Source organism: Typopeltis vanoorti, chromosome 3 (assembly GCF_054136105.1).
Source record: "Typopeltis vanoorti isolate ZY-2024b chromosome 3, IOZ_Tvanoo_1.0, whole genome shotgun sequence".
Lineage (NCBI taxonomy): Eukaryota > Metazoa > Arthropoda > Arachnida > Uropygi > Thelyphonidae > Typopeltis > Typopeltis vanoorti.
The window spans coordinates 12,418,779-12,440,223 of NC_143551.1; the positions used below are offsets into that span (position 1 = coordinate 12,418,779).

At 36.0% G+C, this 21,445-nt stretch overlaps 1 protein-coding gene across 3 annotated transcripts in view; it reads left to right on the forward strand.

The window, feature by feature from the left end:
* Positions 1 to 21,445, forward strand: part of Rab40 (RAS oncogene family member Rab40) — a 166,234-nt gene that overhangs the window by 46,220 nt on the left and 98,569 nt on the right. For all 3 annotated transcript variants that reach the window (XM_090415439.1, XM_090415437.1, XM_090415440.1), the window contains exon 2: positions 10,227 to 10,556. In XM_090415439.1, the coding sequence (XP_090271565.1) occupies positions 10,373 to 10,556 (184 nt within the window). In that variant the 5' untranslated portion in view covers positions 10,227 to 10,372. The remainder of the gene's footprint in view (positions 1 to 10,226; positions 10,557 to 21,445) is intronic.

Here is a 21,445-nt window from a genome sequence, read left to right on the forward strand (position 1 = left end):
TTTCAAACTAGTACTATATGCTTTAGTCACAATAGCTGCAGAAACAGTTAAGCAACAACCATTTAAAATTTTACATTATACTGACTAATAATAAAGTATTCTAAAAACTTATTTTAAAAAAATAAAAAAAAAGCAAGTCGTTGAAAGCTTTTTCGTTTGGTTTTAAATTAAAGATCCCAAGAAGTTATATTCTTGTTTATCTTTTATCAAGTGCAAGCAAACAAATTTGCATGTGAAGTATCTTCACAACTAAGCTAGGCCCAGAAGTGATACCAAGGTTGAGGTAATGCAGAAGTCAACCTTAGTATCAATTCTGGGTCTGGCTCCCACTGATGAGACCTCAATAAAGGTTGAAACCAACCTATGTACACCCAAAAGGACGTGTGCTTTGCATTATGGGACGACTTCACAATGGCTAAGACATTGTGAAGTCATTCGCCACTCTATAGACAAGTAGCTTAGTGAAAGTACTTCACATGCAAACTTTGTTTGCTTACACTTGGATAAAGGATAAACTAAGAATATAACTTCTTGTCATGTATAAAAAAACTTTTATAACCTGCTAAAAAAAATAACTTTATGATTGCAATTTTGGGGTTGTAGTTTGTACGTATCATCTCAATATACATTAAATTATATAAGTTACAAAAAAAAAAAAAAATATATATATATATATATATATAATTGACCTGTATTTTGTGCATGTGTGTAGAAGATAAAAAAAGGGGGGGGGTGAAATCTAGTATGACTATCCATCCTAGAGAGGGTGGTGGAGAAGCACAGAAATGCAACCTTGGCCATCCTACCAATGTAAACCAGTTGCCCTTAAGTTGTTCTCCCTTTTCTAGCAGCATTTTTGTGCATTGCATCTGTCTTTCTCAGAAATGAAGAAATGGAACAATGGATTAGTATCATGTTTTGTATAAAGCTGGGAAAGTCCTAGTATAACAAGTGAAATATTATGAACAGCTTATAAAGAAAAGGCACTTTCCCAGGCTCAGACATTTCAATCAACCTTTTTTGAGTAGGGACAAGATTGAGAACAGTCATAGAGGTGAGAAATTAAAAATTACCAGCATCCCTAAACTACAGGGTAGAGTGCACAATTTTCTAGCATGCAACTGCCAGCTGAATATGCCAGCAAGAAGTGAGTTAAATGTGAATAAGGAATCAGTACACTCCATTATTAATACAGACTTAGGGTGGGGAATTGACAAGGAGTTTGTTCCACACTCTTTGTGTATTGAGAAAAAACGGAAAAACTCAGATGCTTGCAGAGGTTTAGTTCATACAGCTGATAATGAACCTGGTTTCCTAAACATGATTACAGCGATGGATGGAGGTGATGCTCCCAGCGTGATCCTGAAACCGAAGAGGTTAGATGGCAAAGTGCTGGTAAATCCACAAGCTAAAAAAAATTGCATATCAGAACCATTCTTATTACATGTGTGTCACAGAGATGATTTGTAAGGAATTGAAAGATTGAGTATTGAAACACATATTGGAGTGAATTAAGCATGTGTAGACAGATTTGGAACATTCAGGCTGGTGATTGTTTCATAAAAATGCATCCACTCATGAGATCATCGTACAAATGTTGCAGTGCTATCTTGACTTGGCTCTAGAATTTTTTTCTTCTTCTTTCATAAATTAGCATAACACAAAGAATAGAATTAATAATATATATAAAGGCTATGTATAAGAGGAACTGCCTACACTTGAATGCATTTGATATCAGGAGTGTTAAAAAAAATTAATTGGTATGAGATCTAAGAGTCAAGGAAACTAGATTATGATGGGAGGAATGGTAAGAATTTGTGTTTGTGTGAGAGTAACAATGTTATGTAACGTGTTAATGATGGGCATGTGCATTATCATGGTTACAAGGAGCGAATAATTTTGTGTTCAGACTTATCAGGACATGTGCAAGCATGTCCAACTGTGTCATGGAAACTACAGAGAAGTGTACAGAAGAAAAAAACATGTATCTTATTGTCTGTACATGGGTGTAAGGAGTGGTATAAGAAACAAAGCAATGGAGTTTTGCCTTGGTGAATACATTGGTATTGCAGATATCGGAGGAACTTGGCTATCAGAGGTAGACATACCAACTGCTATCGAGTGTAAAGGGCACTGTATTTTTAGGAAGGATAGACAGGTTGGGGAGGAGGGTTGTGTGCTGCTAATGATATTAGATGACATAAATCCAGTTAGTGAAGACCTATGACTGCAATACCAGTAAGTTTTTTGTGTGGCAGTGAGCTTGAAGCCATCTGGTATGAGGTGGTCTACCAAGATAAAAATTTATAGGGGAGTGTTGTTATAGATCCTAGTGGATTGGTTGCTAGTGATGAAGAAATGCATTACCAAATAAAGATAGGTACAATAAAAGTAATCGTAATGGAGGACTTTAATTATCTGAACACTGATTGGGCAGCATTGAAATCTCATGAGGATCAATTCTGGATTTGTTGAGTTGTTGCGAGAGATCTTCAAGCAGCATGTGACAGAAAGAGCTCTAGGTCTCAAAGAGTTAGATCTGATTGTCTCAGAAGGGGTGCTAAAGTTCTGCCTCCAGTTGGTCACAGTGATCATGCAGTACTGACTTGGGAAGTGTCTAAGTTTATGAATATTCCATTCAGAAAAAGTGACATGCTGAACTACAAAGCAGGAAATTGAAGTATGCTGGGTTTTTTTACTATATCAGTTGTTGGATGGGAAGGATATCAACAGTGCTTAGGATGCATTAAAAAAAAAGCTTAAATGAGCAATATCAGAATGTGTCCCTAGAGTTCGAAGAATAAATAGGGTAGGAGTGAAATGGATGTGTAATCTTACTAAGCAAGAGATTTATAAGAAAAAGATGATGTGGAAGGAACACTGTGTGCATAAGGATGATGCCAGTTATGAAAATTATAAGGCATAGACTAGAAGAGTTATAAATGTTATACAGAAAGTAAAATCTGAATATTCAAAGAAACTGGCTTTGCAAACTAAAGACAGCCCAAAAATAATTCTGTACTCTTATCTACCAATCGGTATCTTTTGAGTGAGGATAAACATTTTGGAAAAGTCGGGGCTCGCATACAGGAATAAGTTGAGAGAGAATCTACTCTTTGCAGTGAACAGCATGGGTTTTGAACAGTTTTGAGCAACTTGCTCACATTCTATAATAATATTATGGTTGAATCAGACAAAGGGAATGGATATACCATGATACTTTTTGGACTTTGCTGAGACTTGACAGAATACAGCATGCTTAACTTATTGCTCTTTATACCTATAAGGTGCATGAGACGAGTTTAGTGTGCCATCCTCTTTGGTGCTGCTTCTCTTCTGCTCCCCCTGCTTGACCATCCTAGTTTGTTTTGTTCTTCAATTACCATCCAGTGCATTGTCATTTTGGTTCTTCCTTTTATCATCAGGTGCTCATGTCAATGCTGTTCTTGTGGGTTCTGATGTTGGCATTCTCAATACATGGCCTATTCATGTCCATCTACATTTCTTTAACTCTATTGTAATGGGTTTGGTTTTTGTTTTGTTGTATATTTCAATATTTGAGATTTTATTTGGCCAATAAATTTTGAGAATTCTGCGAAGACATTTTGTTTGGAAGGCATCAATTTTATTTTCTTGCTTAGTTAATTTCCACTTCCATAAAGTAGTACAGATTTAAAAGTTGAATTAAAAATTTACACCATTAAGTTTTGAATGATTTCTAAATTTTCTGTAAAGTTTTAAATGCGTAGCAAGATTTTTTTTATTCTTATTGCAGTGTCCTCGTTGGTACCACCTTTCACCTTGACAGCTGCTCCGAGGGAAAGGTGTTTGTCACTACTACTTGATTTCCATTTATAAGGATTGGGTCATTCTTATTATTGTTGATTTTTAATATTTTGGTTTTCTTCTCATTGGCCTGTTTGTTTAGCAGTTTCCTCTTTGCTGACTTAATTTTCATGTCTTCAAATTTAAATGATAGTAGTACAATGTCGTCAGCATAGTCCAAATCTTCTGATGTGGTGTCAATGTTCCATCTTATTACAGTTTTCAGGGTATGCCGCATTATCCAATCTATGACAATGATGAAAAGTGTTCCAGACATGACACAGCCATGCTTTAACACCAGTTTTGATGTCAAAACTTTCAGAAATTGTTCCATTTAATAGAATTTGTCCTTTACTTCCATCATACAAATCTTTTATGATATTTATTATTTTGTCAGGGAATCCATAAATTTTCAGGATTTTTCCATAAACATTCTCTGTCTAAGCTGTCGAATGCTTTGGCAAAATCAATAAAATTGAGATATATATGTAATTGAATTTAGTTCAACACTCTATTCAATTGTATTTCTGAGAATAAAAATTTGATTCAGTCTGCTTCTTCCATTTTTAAAACCTGCTTGTTCTATTCTCACTATTTTCGCAGTGCTGTTTTTTATTCTATTTATTATTATTTTAGTGATGGTACTGACAATAGGCTGATTTCTCTCTAGTTGGTCCAGTCTGTAAGATCACTTTTTGACTATTTGTGATTCTTTCCAGGCACTCAAGAACCTTCTCAGATGCCCATATGAAATTAAACAGTTCATACAGTGTAGTTGATGTTTTTAGCAGTTCAGCACTAATGTTATCATTTTCACTTGCCTTTCTATTTTTTTGGATCTTGATTGCTTCCATGATTTTTGCACTGTGATTTCTCCCGTGTTTACATCAAATTCGAATTCATTTAGTATCTCTTCAAAAGGGGACTCAATATTTGGATTTATAGAATCATATTTAATATTTAATAATTCTTCAAAGTACTCTTTCCATCTTTGTTGGACTTTTTGCTCTTGAGTTAGTAATTGACTGTTTTTATCTTTAATCCCACATTCTTCTGGTAGGTTCCTCCAAGTTGCCTTATAATTTTATGACCTTCTCCAAGATTTCCGGTATCATTAACACTGAGCATTTTCAGCAAACAGCTGATAGTAGTTTCTCTTGTCATTTCTGGGGGAGTGCTTCTGATATTCTTGGAGTTATTTATTTTCTCTTTTATCTTCTTCCTTTCTTCAATTAGTTTTAATTTATTTCCTGTAATCCATTCTTTGTTCGACTTCCCACTTGCCACTCTTGAAATATCTTCTGCAGTTTCGTTAAAGGCTTCTTTACCCTTTTCCCAGTTGGCTTCGATCTTATTTCCTTCTTCATTTTCATTTGATTCTTCCAAAACTGAGAATCTGTTCTTCGGTTTATTGGTCAATTTCTTTTTTGTTTTCTTTTCCCTTCAGTTTATCAATGTTATATTTAATTTTCTTATTTCTTAGTTTTGAATTTCTTGCTAGCTTTGATTTAACTACTGCAGTTAGCAGAGAATGGTCTGAAGCTACATCAGCTCCTCTTTTGACCCTTACATCTTCTAATGGCCTGTTGAAAGTAGTACATATAGCAATATGATTGATCTGGTTTTTTGTTGTTTTTCCATCAGCAGAGATCCATGTGATTTTGTGAATTTCCTTATGCTTGAAGATACTACTTCCTATGATGAGGTCATTTAATTCACAGAACGATGTGTAAAGTTCTCCATTTTCATTTTGTTCACCACTCGCTTCGTTTCCTATACCACATTCATCTTCCATCTTTCTGTTTCCTACTTTAGTGTTCATTCTCCCATCAAAATTAATAAGTCGTGTTTAGGTACTTTATCAATCACTTTATGGAGTTGATCATAGAATTGGGCTTTCTCCATTTCTTCAGCATCATTTGTGGATGCATATGCTTGTATGATGGTCAATTTCATGAACTGGGAGAAAAATCTAGATTTAATTATTCGATTATTTACTGGGTTCCATTCCATCAAACTTTTCCTTGCGTTCTCGCTTAAAATCACTGCAACTCCTTTCTCATGTCTTTCAGAATTCTCCAGAATACAATATGCAGTATTTTTCAGTTGTTCTTATCTCATCAAAGCCTGTCCATCTTGTTTCAGCAATTCCTCAAATATCAATACCGTATTTACTCATCTCATTGACTATCTGCCTAGTTTTTCCAATTTGATACATTGTGCAAACATTCCATGTTCTGATTTTAAGTTTAATTTTAGGGTGAGTGATCAACCTCATCCACAAGTGAGGTTCCACAAGGCTTGGTCCCCACCTGAATCATAGATGTTGGCTCCTCTTCAAATCCTGTTAATAGTCATCTATCTCAGGGATTTCTTGCTTTACTCATGGTTTCTGTAATCAGGGATTTTTTACGAGGATGGGTGATTAGCTCATCGCTGAACCTTCCTCTTTTACCCTGGCTTAGTATACCAGCATAGAGACGAGCATAAGCTCCACCTATGGCAGAGTTAGAATACAGCATGGAAGACTGTTATATGCGATTAGATTGTTAAATATTAGCATTTCCCAAGGAATATAATATACAGTATTTTAAATCAATAAACAAGTTCCTCCTTTCCCAACCTACTACCCATATACAGTACTAAAGTACTAATAGGTTGATCAACCAACCTCTCGTGTATGGACTTGACATAAAAAAAAAATATATATTTGACAGATATCAAAGTGGTATATGAGGGATGTTAGTGCAAGATTTAGGGTGGCCAGTGGTGTACCACAAGGATCAGTCCTTGGTCCATTATTATTCAGTTACTATATGAATGACATCAGGAAGGATTTGACAGGAGACATACAGCTATTTGCTGTTGATGCAAAGATAGGCAGAGTAATCAGAAATGCAGCTGATAGTTCTTGCAGAATAATTTGAATAAGATAGCCATTTTGACATGCTCACAATTCTATCAGTTCAATGTTAGTAAATGTAACATCATGCACGTTACATCGCTCAACCTTTCTCTTTTACCCGGCTTACGACCGGAATAGGGATGCAAAATTAGGCAGAGTAATAGTTAATCAAGGCAATGTGGGATAGTTTTCGGGATGATATAAATAAGCTGTCTGTATGGGCAAAAGATAATGGATGTCATTTTAATGTGGAGAAATGTAAAGTTATGCATTTTGGGAAAAATAGATTACAAGCTGTGTACCACATTAATGGAGCTATACTCCAGGAAGATGAAGCTAGAGATTTAGGGGTTGGTGGTAGACAGAGAATTAAAGTTCAGAGGTCATATTGCTAAGGTTGCTAAAGTAACTCATGAGATTACTTGACTATTGAAGAACACACTAATAAACAGAGATGAAGTTATTCCATTTTACACTGTATAAGACCTTGATATGTTCACATCTGGATTACTGTGCTCAGATCTGGTTTCTTGGGGATGAGGAAGCAGTGAAGAAGATTCAGACGCGAGCATCCAAGATGTTGAGTAGTCTGTGAAATATTCCCTATGAAGATAGGATTGAAGGCGTGTGTGTGTTTGTGTGTGGATTGCAGAAGTTGGTTGATAGGAGAAAAAAGAGTTCATATGATGGAACATTTAAGTTGCTTTAAGGGATATTATAGGATAGATGCAGGGGAAATGTTTCAGCATTTGGCTGGAGGGGCCAGAACAAGAGGTCATCTGAAAGTTGAATAAAGATGTAGTTAGTAGTGGAGGTGTGAGGACTAGATTTTTTATTTGGAGACTTGTGAATGAGTGGAATGGGTTGCCAGAATCTGAGTGCTTTGTCTGTTAATTGGTTCAAGAAGAGGTATGATAGATTGTGTGGCTAGTTTGTCTTCCACAATGAATCTTTGGACTCCATCTAGGTGCCCATACAATAATAAGATATCCAGTGTCATATTGTATTGGTGGGATTATGCTAGAAGAAACTGATTAGGCTAGGGATGTTGGAGTTTTAATAAATAAGTTGAAGTTCAATGGTCATATACCAAAGATTACAAATACAACTTAGAGGATAATTGGAATTCTGAAACAAACCCAGACATGTAAAGATAAGCAAGTCATTTTGCTTCTTTAGAAAGTTGATAATCCCTCATTTGGATTATTGTTTGCAGGTGTGGTCTCCTGGTTTCTTTGGTGATTCTGATACAGTGGAGAGAGTATAAAAAAGAGTTTGAAATATCAAGATTGTAGAATACAGATTATGAAGAATAATTGAGAATTTATGGACTGCAGGCACTAGCAAACTGGAGAAATTAGTGATGTAATTGAGTCTTATAAACTTCTGAAGGGTCATACAAGATATCAGTAGATGGAATTTTTCATTCTATGGAGAGGGGGAAAAGGACAAGAGGGTATCCTTGAAAGTTGAGAATGAATGTCAAGAAGTGGGTGAGAGCTAGATTATTTCACTCAGTGTTGCATGTTTGGAATGCATTGCCATTGGAGATGATAATTGCAGGTAGTATGTGAATGAATTAAACAGGTATAGCAGCTGCTGTGGGTAATATGTGGCCTCCCTCCATGAGTCTGACTCCCTGGAAGTATCTCTTAATAATAATAGTAATATTTCAATATGAAAATTGCAAGTCATCGTCAGTGGCATCAGGCAGTTGAATAGAAAGCAGAACACACACACACAAAAAAAAGAATTACTTTAAGAGCTGCATTATGTTATAACAATGTGAATTAGTAACTGAGGAAAATAGAAATTTAAAAAATAAATTAATGATATGTGACTAATAACTCTTCCATATCTTCGTTAGTGAAAGGTAGTTATTCTGATTCAGGTACAGATAATGGAAAGGCTACAGTGCTTTCTTTAAATAAACATTTGGGCTTATGGCATCATGTTTCACACCATAGGCTACTGTAGTCAGTATCAATTCAGTGTTATGCAAGGCCAGATTTCTTATAAATGACATTTTTTAAGTTGAAATGGATGCATCAGTTTTTAAAGTCTTTCCAAAACCTTTTCAACTGGTGTAATACCCCTAGGAAATACAGGGTGTTTCACTCATAGGAGCCCCGAGTTATTGTTTATTACAGACATAATATACAAGATTGGCAAATGTAATTGCGATAGTACGTACCTTGAGAGATGTCCAACGTATCGCATCATAACAGTTGCTAGAAGTGGCCGCCTCCTTTTTGCAGATGCCCCATATTTGCGAATGTCTCAATTAGTTGAGCATGGCTGATGTCTTCAGTTGCAGCAGTGATGTTAGCTTTCAATTGCTGGAGTGTGTATAGTTTATTTGCATTGACCTTTCCCTTCAACATGCCCCACAAGAAGTCTGAGTGAGTGAGATCTAAAGATCTTTTAGGCGATCTTCGAAGAAGCTGGTTACAGCTGACTTAGACCTCTTGGATATTTGACAGGTCTTTTTGGAAGTAGCCATGTTGAACTGATTAATAAACGTGTTAGTAATTTCACAGTATACACATCTGTATCCACTGTCTTTTCAAAGAATATGGGCCCTATGATGCGCTTGCACAACATGGTGCACCACACTCCAATCTCAAGGTCATGCAGCAGATGCTTTGGTCCACAAGCGCATATTCTGCAAATTGACTTACCCAGACAGGTGAAACCTTCATCTGAGAAAAATGTTATGTCCAGGATGTCATCATTTTCAGCCACGAAGGTTTGAAACCATTGCTGTATGACATTCTTTTTGCAAAATCGGCCCACTGCAGTTTCTGCACTACAGGCGCTCTGTACAGGTGAATGCTCCCTTTTTTGCTGTTCTGTGGCAAGTTGAAGGTGACAAGCCAATTTCTTGGGATAGTCGCCATAAGGACTTGCTAGGTGAGTTAAGCAACCTGTTATGTACGTCCTGCACTGTTTCCTCGGTCATTGCGGGACGGCAGCCCCCATGAACATTCACCAACATGCCTGTTGTCTTCAGTTTTTTCACCAACTTCTGTATCACACTTTTTGATGGTGCTGCAAAATTAAACCTCTTTCTGAAATTCGAGCATGTAACCTCAAATGAATCTGTAGTCCAATATGATTTGACCAAGAACACTTTCTACTCAATCCTATACATGTTGACTGCACTGAGACTGGCCACGAACTGAGCTTATCAGTGTGTGGGGAACTCAATGTCAGAAGTTGGCAGCCACAATGCGATGTCATCACATGAGACATGCTGGAGCCATGTTGCATTTAAACATGTCTCTATTCGTGTCGGTACTCCTGTAATTGCAATCATCTTGTTTGTATATTATCTCTGTAATAAACAATAACTCGAGGCCTCTTATGAGTGAAACATCCCATATATTGAGGGAGACAAAAAATATTTTTCTTATCCACATTTTTAGCTTATTTGAATAGTCTTATTACTTTTTTGCATATTTGTACACAGTAATTTGTTTTGTTTATTTTTTAGGCAACTGTCATTGGATTGCTGTAATGGGTCTTTTAAATTCTTTGTAGTTTGAATTATTTATCAACTTTTAATCGAATGGGTTAAACCATAGATAATAAGTCTACACTGAAGTATTTTATATATGTGAATGTTCACATGAAAATTTTATGCCTGGAGCATCAGAACTCATGAGCAGAATAGCTGGTCCACCCAGACCCTCATCTAGTCAACAGAAATCATATGATTATCTTTTAAAATTTCTGTTAGTAGGAGATAGTGATGTTGGAAAACAGGAAATTTTGAACCTTTTTGAAGATGGATCACAAGAATCTCCATTCTGTGGATCATCAGGTAAGTTTTTTTTCTTTCTATGTTTATTAGTTTGATCAGAATTTGCATTCAAAATCTGATTTTTGTTAATGATTTTACATATAATGATGGGGAAAAAAATGGATTCAGCTCAACAAAAACTTTCCTGCAGAATTTTCATCCATGCCTCATGAATATTTTGTAACAGTCAAATTGAAATATTTTACTTTAACTGCATGACATTAAAACTGTGTGTGATGGTATATGATGAAAGATGTATATTTAAAAAAAAAAAAAAAAAACTGTGTGTGTGTGTGGGGGGGGGGGTCGTTATCAGAATTCTTTCCTAAAATTCAAAAGGTCTGACATCCTCTGTTTGATTCAAATTATGGAACAGATTAACACTACTTGTAACTTATTTTAACAGTATTACAACACCAAATGAACTAAATTATAAAAATATTTTTATTTAACTTGCTTATATTTTGCTGAAGTTCAAACCAGTATCATCAAGGCAAACCAACGTGTTACAATTTTCACATGAGTAAGTGAAATAGTTCAAATTGTAAAGAACAAAAGATCTAGAGTCCTAATGTTGAACACTTTTAGAATAACATACTTAACACATCTATGTATCCTTAGTGTTATTTGTTGATGTATTTTCCACTTGGTCCCATGAGTAAGACACTTTAGATTCTTTTGTAACTTACCTAAACAATCTATATCCCAAAATTTACTTCACAGTAGAAAAGAATCTAATAACTATTTGCTTTTTCTAGACACATTAGCCACTCACTTTTCGGGTAGTTCACTATCTTTTTTTCATTTATAAAAAACCAATGCACCCACAGGAAGGTACCTATGTAAACAATAGTATCATCATTGAGCCTGTCAGTATGGTATTCTAAAAATGGTACACAGAGCTAGGGCTGTTTGTTTTAATGATTCATCTTTCACCATGGAACTTAATTATCTTCACCATACTTTCCTGGCCAGTGGTAAAGCTCTTACAAAATAGATAAAATACTACATTGCTCTCATACTTCCCCAAACACGCAAGAACAGAACATCACCATTCCTCTTCACCCTAGGGCAAACTTCTTTATGGAGACTTTTGAAGAAAAAGCCTTAAACTGAGCCCCACAAAAAACCCACTGTCTGGCTATGCTACATGGATGATGTTTGCTATTTGGCTACATGGCTTAGGTATGCTCTACAACTTCTTAACACAGACAATCAACATCCTAGAATCCAGTTCACCTTAGAAAAGGAAATCAGCAGTCTCCCTTTCTTAGACACTGATTACATGCCAGCCTGATGGATCCCTAGCTTTCTCTGTTTACAGAAAATCAACCCATATAGGTAGATACATTCACCAGCAATCACACCACCCTCCCTTCCAACAATATGGGATTATAAAAACCCTATATAAAAGGGCTAAATTAATCTGTTCAAATAACAATGTCCTTGCTACTGAACTTGGACATATCCTTAACACCTTCTTAGCCAATGGCTACAACCCCCAAAAACTCCAGAAAATATTAAAACCAGTTAATCCCTCCTTCATAACAGAGATTACACTAAATCTATCACCATTCCTTATATCTGGAGCACGTCTGAAAAGCTAACAAAAATCCTAAAAAATATGACCTAACTACCTTTTACAAACCATATAAGAAACTGGCATCCCTCATCCGCTTCACCAAATACCAGCCACTTCCCCTAGACCATAGGTTTCCAAACTTTTTCGGCCACCGCCCACTTTGCAAGACATAAATTTTGTAATGTCCCCCTATTATACACACATATATACATGCTCTATTTTCTCATTGACATAGAAAATTGACATCTATTTCTATCTGATGTGGTAAATTTTCAAATGATTAAATAATTGAAATAGAAAATTGATAAAAAAAAAATTGATCGTGTAAGATGGGCATAAGATGAATTAAAATGCAATATTTAAATTTTAAATGATTATCTAATCACAAAATCACAAAAATAATTAATTTTTAAATATATATTATTAATTTCTTCTTTAAAGAGCCACCAACCCCTAGGCCGCCTGAACGCCCCCAAATGCTTCTGATCCCACTATAGCCCCCCCCCCCCCCCCAGAAGGCTTCAGCACCCACATAGGTTCCCAAAGTGGGTGCTACCCACTTTGGGAACCTATGCCCTAGACCTACCTGGAGTATACCAGGTCCCTTGCAGCTGTCCTACAGCCAAACAGGCAGGTCAGCTAATATCAGGATATCCGAACACAAAGACTATATCTGGTTTCACCAATACAGCCACTCAGACTTGCAGACCATGCACTAGATACCCACCACAGAATACATTGGAAGAAAGCCACTTTACTACACTGCAGCAAATATAAATATGAAAGATTATTCCTGGAATCAGCCTCAGCTCTAAAAAAAACTTCCCAAACCCCAACAAATTTAGGTGCATGAGACTGCCCCAAATTTGGGAAACTTACATCCCAAGAACATCGGCCCAACAGCCAAGACAACCCAATTTAGCCTGCTAGTGGGTACCTTTTAGGACTCTAGTCAGCCTCATTTGCTTGTTGTTAGTGCATGCTTGCACATATCATAGTTTTATGTTCTTAGAAGATGGCAATGTAACATTGCCGAAATATTGGAAGGTATTGATTACAGTTTTTTAATTAATATTTTAGTATATGTTGTCATTTCCTGAAAAATTTAAAGTTACCACTATTCCTATACCATATATCCAAGGTACATCTGAAAAGATAGCCAAAGTACTAATTAAATATGACCTTCACATCCACATGTTACATCCATTGCCTGATAAGCCAGAGAAGGCTAACAATGTTTTTAATGTGATAGACATCTCATTCGATACCTTACAGATCTAATTAAATTAGTAAACTCTGATCTGCTCACCTAACAGACTTGATCCTTTATCGTATTCTGGAGTGTATGAAGTTTCCTGGGACTTGTCCCACTATGGACAGACAGGAACATCTATTAACAACTGCCTTGGAGAACATAATAAATAAAATTGCTACCATTATTATGTCAAGTCTGGACTGGCAGACAATGCTTTAGGTGCTTCTTCACACAGGATTAAATGGAAGAAAATCAATTTGCTATATAGAAGTCATTATTATTATTACATGATACCTCCGAGGAGTCCAAAGACTCATCGAGGGAGGGCACCTATTCTATAACTCTCCATCTCTACCACTTAATCCATCAACTACAGCGAACTGCCACTACCATTATCACCTACACCAATGCCATCTACTGCCCACCACCACTAGTTTTTTTTTTTTTTTTGTCTGTAAATTGCATGTGTTCTCAAGGCTGATTTGTCTGCATGTGGGATGAAAAACCAGAGTTTTTGGGAGAAAAATCCCTGCTACCTCTGTGAGATTGGCTAACTCGCCCTCAATTAAAAAAAAAAAAAAAAAAAAAAAAACACTTAAAGATTCTTCTCGTCACAACGAGAATCGAACTTCGGCCTTTTCCAATCGAAGGGTGCAGCGTACCTTTGTTCTTCCAGTTTGTATTATGGAGGCACTTAATAGATCAGAATTATAGATCAGAAGGATTATTTTTAGTCATTAAGTATGGCTGCATTAATTTGCCAAAAATTTGGGAGGCTGTTATCCTTAGATCAGCTCTTATACAACTGCGCAATACAGTAAAATCTTGATTTAATGGACAAAATTTCCAGTCCATATGTCACGTGAAAATTAACACCCTGTTAATTTTAAAATACTTTTAACCAAGATTTGCTTATAAATAAATTAACAGGTTATTTTTTTGTTATTAATTTCCTGTTTATTTTTAACAAATTTTGGCAAATAGGCCATCATATGTTGGAAAAACACTTAGTAATTTAGCTGACATAAATGAGTCGCCACTCATAAAACTTGTTCAGCAAATGATTAGGCACATAATCACACCAATCGCACTGTAATTGGTTCTTTTGAGTGCCCTGACTTTTTGCGGCAGTTTTAACTGCCACAAAAGGTGCAGTTGAAAGTGCCGGCCGATGTTCTGACATGCACTAAGCCACATCCAGTGTGCATTGTTTACTCGTAGTGAATGGTTTATGTACGTACACATTTTATAGACCTATTTAATATAAATTTAAAATTAGATATGTATGAATGGTAAAACATCTTTGTAACCTTAACCTTAAAATATGGACAAACGGAAAAGTGTTAATTTAACATTAAATCAAAAATTAGAAGTCATATGAAAGTTGGATTTGGGAGTGTCTGTCTCGTATATGTGAGCAATATGGCATAAAAAAGCAAACTGTAATGGACATTAATATAGATACAGTACTTAATCTTAATTACTGTATTTTTTGATAGATAACGCTTAAATTCATTAAAAATGAACATGCATGGTATACATTTGAAAGGTATGAGAGGTAAATCAAATGTAATAACAAAACTAAGATAGAAGTGTTACTTAATATTTATTGAACATTACACTATTCAAATCCAAAAAATTCTTCATCAGACTCAATATTGAAAGAATCAATTGTGTTAAAAATTTCGTTTGGTATTTCTTCAGCTTCATAATCATTGTCACCGGACACCACTGCATTCCCTTGTGCTTTAATGAAACCATTTCTAACACATAAGACTATTACACTTTTTTTTTTATATAATCTTTGTCAAGTAGCTTTATTTACAGACTAGGTTATAACTGAGATCAGTTATAACCTAGTCTGTAACCTTCATTTTAGCTTACTAGTTTGTATTCCCTGAGGATGCCAATAGAAAAATTGGCGAAACATGTAGGAGGATAAAATAAAGCTACTTGACAAAGATTATATAAAAAAAGTGTAATAGTCTTATGAATAATTGTCAAGAAAAAATTCAACATTTCTAACACAGTTTTCACTTACAGCAGCCCAACTTTCTACAATCCATGTAACTATATCTTTATATGACGTTCTTTTCATCATCCAGTCTTCCCACTTAGCCTGCAAATTGTCTTTGAATGGTTTATTTACTGCAAGATCAAGGGGTTGGATTTTTTTTGTTAAACCATCTGGAATGATGGCCAATTGGGAATACTTACAATTGTTTTAACTTCTGCTGTCGTTTGTGCCCAACACAAATCCAACACTAACAAAGATTTTGGGTTGAAAAATGTCATTTTTCTCTTTCGCCACACATTCTCCAACCAAAATTTCATACCCTCTGTCTTCCATGGGTAATTCAGATCTAATAACAAAATATAAACAAATAATGATTTACTTTATGAAATCTTTTAAAACAGGATGTACGGAATAATGTAACTTCATAAAATACAAAAAATGTACACGTACCTTTCAATTGTTGATGCAACTAGTTACAAGAGAACGATGCAGCCAACACAAGTTATCTTTCGGGTCACACAAAAAAAGTCGTCGTAATGTCACAGTGCTCCCCAATAATGTGAAAATTGTAAGATTTTGAATTAAAAAAATCGACCACTGCTACTAGCAACGCACGTGCTTTTAAAGAATTCCTCTGTCTGTACTTCCTAACTCTACCACTAGTTGGCGCATGCGTGTTATCTATACAGCAAAAAGAGTGATGAAAATGTTGGGGGATGCGCTCTAATTTGTCTATTTTATAACATACACGTTCAGAAAATCTACTTTATTATATAACGGACTTTCAGATTTAACGGACACCCCTTGCCCAAATTAGTCTGTTATATCGAGGTTTTACTGTACTATTTTACAACATTAAAGAGTACCAAATTAGGCCTTAGGTCTTTTGCCCATTACAATTGTTTTGCTTTCTGATTGTAACATGTTTGTTTGCACTAAAGATGCTGGTTGAAAATCCAGGGAAATATAAACCAGTTAAAAAAAAAAACATCTCTTTTTATAATCTAGATTCCTTTCTTTTAGGCTTGCACGGTGATCCGAATGCGTTTTTGGAAATTATGGAGACAACTACCGTGTTTGAATAAAAAGTTTAGTTTACTATTACTAAAATTTTTACAATTCGAAGTTTCGACCTTTATGTCAAGGTCATCTTCTGGAGCGTACAAATATACACAGTAAACAAGCTATACTACAATCATACTGGTTCGTTGAAGACACTGACTAACCGCTACCACAATTGTTGGCCTGACCTCTGGTGAAAAAAAAAAAAAAAAAAAAATTATACATCAACGCTAAAGTCCTATTATTTGTGTTGTCTACTATATACATATATTAACATCATTCCAGCCAGTTGGAGTGGAATGGTTTCTAATAATAGCAGATTGGCTAGAGTCCTGACTTATGTTGAATCTTTCAAATTAGGTTGGCTGAATGTGTGCCATCCAGATCCTTGGAATTTTCATACCATCTTTATTGTTGATATTTGGGTGGTTTATCAGGATTTCTCAGGATTCTTTAAATTTTCTTTCGTACCATGTTTTTGTGCGATGTAAGGAGCAGGTGCTTTTCCAGTTGATTTGGTGTAAGGTGTTGAGTGCGTGGTCTGAGAGGCCTGCTTCACCATAATGGTTATATTTAATGTGTTCTTTTTTGCGTATAGGGATTGTCCGTCCTGTTTCACCAATGTACGGTAAGTTACAGGTGCAGCGGATGCAATAGACTCCAGGATGTGCTAATGGGAGGAGATGGTCCTTAGAGGAGCTGAATATGGTTTTAAGTTTAGTGGGTGGTTTAAAGGTGGCATTGAGGTTATAATGTTGTAGGATTCTGTTGATTTTTTCTGATAACCCTTTAATGTATGGGATGGCTATGCTTTTACTGTAATCTAGATTCGTTTTTGTTGTGGTTTTATAGAGTATTTTATTGACAGTATTTTTGTTATAGCCATTGTTTATGAATGTGTCACTAATGATTTTTAGTTCTTGTTTCAGGGCTTGCTGGTTGGAGCAAATAGTTGTGGCTCTGTTTTTAAGGGTGTTTATGACTCCATATTTTTGTGCTGGGTGGTGATATGATTCCGCATGTATGTATTGGCCCGTGTGTGTCGGTTTTCGGTAGACCGTGAAGGATAGATTGCTTGAAGGAAGACGTGTAACTAGTGTGTCTAGGAACGGGAGCGAATTTTGGTTTTCGATTTCGATGGTAAATTGTATGCGTTCGTGTTGTTTGTTTAGGTGGCTGAGGAATGTGTTTGGCATTTGTTGACCGTGCGGCCAGATCGCGAACACGTCGTCAACGTATCTGAGCCAGATTGTCGGTCGAAGCGTGGCGGAATCAAGAGCCCTTTGCTCAAAGGTTTCCATGTAGAAGTTTGCGATTGGGGGGGGGATAATGGTGAGCCCATGGCCGTACCTTCCTTTTGTAGGTAGAATTGTTTTGCCACACGAAGTAACCGGACTTTAGTACGTGGGCAAAGAGGGCCGTAATGTCGGGCAGAAATAAATTTGTTCTGTAGTAGGAGAATTGTGTCATTGATGGGGACATTAGTGAAAAGGGCAGAAACGTCAAAACTGACTAATAAGTCGTCTTTGTCGAGTGTTATGTTTTTGATTATGTTTATAAAGTGTTGTGTGTTTTTTACGTAGGAGGGGGAATGACCTACCAAGTTGGTAGGTCATTCCCCCTCCTACGTAAAAAAATAACCTTATAACCTCAATGCCACCTTTAAACCACCCACTAAACTTAAAACCATATTCAGCTCCTCTAAGGACCCTCTCCTCCCATTAGCACATCCTGGAGTCTATTGCATCTGCTGCACCTGTAACTTACCGTACATTGGTGAAACAGGACGGACAATCCCTATACACAAAAAAGAACACATTAAATATAACCATTATGGTGAAGCAGGCCTCTCAGACCACGCACTCAACACCTTACACCAAATCAACTGGAAAAGCACCTGCTCCTTACATCGCACAAAAACATGGTACGAAAGAAAATTTAAAGAATCCTGCGAAATCCTGATAAACCACCCAAATATCAACAATAAAGATGGTATGAAAATTCCAAGGATCTGGATGGCACACATTCAGCCAACCTAATTTGAAAGATTCAACATAAGTCAGGACTCTAGCCAATCTGCTATTATTAGAAACCATTCTACTCCAACTGGCTGGAATGATGTTAATATATGTATATAGTAGACAACACAAATAATAGGACTTTAGCGTTGATGTATAATTTTTTTTTTTTTTTTTTTTTCACCAGAGGTCAGGCCAACAATTGTGGTAGCGGTTAGTCAGTGTCTTTAACGAACCAGTATGATTGTAGTATAGCTTGTTTCCTGTGTATATTTGTACGCTCCAGAAGATGACCTTGACATAAAGGTCGAAACTTCGAATTGTAAAAATTTTAGTAATAGTAAAGTTTTTATTCAAGCATGTATAATCTAGATTGTTTGGTGTTGTAATACTGTTTAAATAAGTCATGAATAATGTCCAACTTAAGCTTGTCTAATCGCTTAACAGCACTCTTTATATTGTCTTTCCAATAGAAAACTTCCTTTATGAACCAGCACTTGTTCCTCTGAACTTGACAGGGAAGAAATGGCATTCTGTGCAAGCCCTAACCTATTAGTCTTAAACTGATTATAGTCTTATGCTCTTGATGTTCATCCAAATGGACCCATGTTGACCCATTAGACTCCTTGTTTGGTATCTAATTTGGGTCAGAAAAAACTAATTTGCACATTGAGAGAAAGCTGACTAGCATATTTACAGAGTACAGAATCTATCTTTTCTGAGACCTTTGAAATTCAATAAATAAATACTATGGACATTTTTCCAAGATAAAATAAGACACCATAATCATTGTATATGAGATGAGTAAGTATGAGAAAGTTAAGGAGTATTAGATTCAATTTCCAAAATAAACTGGATTCTATATCTCCTTTTATGAGAAATTCCACATACGGAAAATGTAAGATATTTGCATAATGATTTCGTAAAGAGTGACAGGAAGCTTTTAGGTAAGATTTAAAAAAAAAAAAATCCATTATCATTCCCTCCGCTTAATGTATATTTTCAATTTTGATATTTGAAATATTCTGGATTTTAATTCTAGATTATCATACAACAGAAATTTGTGAAGAGATAAACTAATCATAATATCTGACAGAGATAAATGAAGGTTTGTTTTTATATTTTTATAAAATATAAATGTTTTTATTTTTATATTTTTGTGTTTATAGCCGGGTAAGAAACTCGGATTGAAATCCATGGTTTCATGCTGAAAAAACTATCGGTGAGCCCAAGTGTAAATGATCACTTGGGTAGTACAACACCAGGGCAACTCCATGCAAAGATGGAGCAAGCTCTGTCATTAACTTTAATATTCTCTCATAATGTAAAACCCAGCTCCTAAGAGATGTATATATTGTTTTACATTATGAGAAGAGGTCGCTACCCAGATTGGTTTCAACTTTTTTTGAGGTCTCGTCAGTGAGTAGGTAGACCTGGAATATCAAGATTTTAAGTGAACACGAAGAAGGGATTTACCATCCCCCCTTTCTATTAACATATTCTCGGGTAAAATAGCCTTTAGGCTTATTAAATTAGTAATTAACAATAAATATAGGAGTACACCACTTCGGCAATTCGATAGTAGAGGTATGTAAGTTCGTGTTTACTTAAAACCTTGATATGATATTGGGAGAGGAAACCAAGAATGGATATATGAAAAAGTCCTTTTTAGGACTTCCAGGGTAGCAAATGGCAATGCTGTAGCCAATGAAGTTTTAACTGAGGCTCGGCTATTGCCGTTACGTTACCCAGCCATGACTAGAGCTTTTTAGCTCAATAACACCCCATCCACACAGATTTTCTTCATTCAGATGACGGGATAAAGAGTCAAGGACTCAGTCCATCGCCCAGTTCTTTTAAGAACTTTAAGAACCTTGATATTCCAGGTCTACGTACTCACTGATGAGACCCCAAAAAAAGGTTGAAACTGGTCTGGGTAGTGACCTCTTCTCATAGTGTATAACAATATATACATCTCTTAGGAGCTGGGTTTTACATTATGAGAGAATATTAAAATTAGTGACAGAGCTTGCTCCACCTTTGCATGGAGTTGCCCTGGTGTTGTACTACCCAAGTGATCATTTACACTTGGGCTCGCTGATAGTTTTTTCCGGCATGAAACTCTATGGATTTTGATGGATTTCGATCCGAGTTTCGTACCCGGCTATAAAAACATAAAGGGATTTACCATCCCCCTTTCTATTAACATATTCGCCGGTAAAATAGCCTTTCGGCTTATTAAATTAGTAAGTACAGTTGTGTTTGCAGTTGCATAGTAAAGGGATGTGCTAAGCAACTGCTGCTGCTCTTGTATTAACAGGTGCAACAAAGTGAAGGAATGCTGCTTGCCAGTTTAGTGGATCAGTGACATACATTGAGGTACTGTTAAATAGACTTTGAGCTGAAACATTGCATCTGCAAGGAAGAAGTTCAAGTGAATCTCTAAGAGAGAGATAATCACTGAACTGAATTGCTCTCCTCTAGATAGCATCAAGAATTTTTAGAGAAGTTTAAAGTGTCTCATCCAAACATGTGAGCAGTATTCCAAGGATGGGTGGATTTTGAATTTGTATAATGTTAAGAGTTGGTTGGTTGTAAAATTGCATCTTGAACAAAAGAGTACCTAGTTTTTTGGATGTCGAGAAAGCTATGTCAAGACTTACCCATTGAGTCTGACATTAGCCTATACATGTTCTCTGATTTAAAACTATGTTGTCATTCTTCTTGATATTAATGTGTAACCCATAGTTCTGTGTCACACTATTCCATCTGTTCAGTTTCCTTTGTGGTTCTTCTCAGTATGCCCAAATCATATCTGCAAACCCAACTATTTCTCTTTCTTAGATATGGTCATTAACCATATCTAAGAAACTGTTCTGATTTATTAAACTGACCTAATTTCCAGTCCTCACTTTCTCGTGGTGCACCCTGTTAGGTATCTACCTGAATACTGAGTGAATGAGGATGGCTATTTTG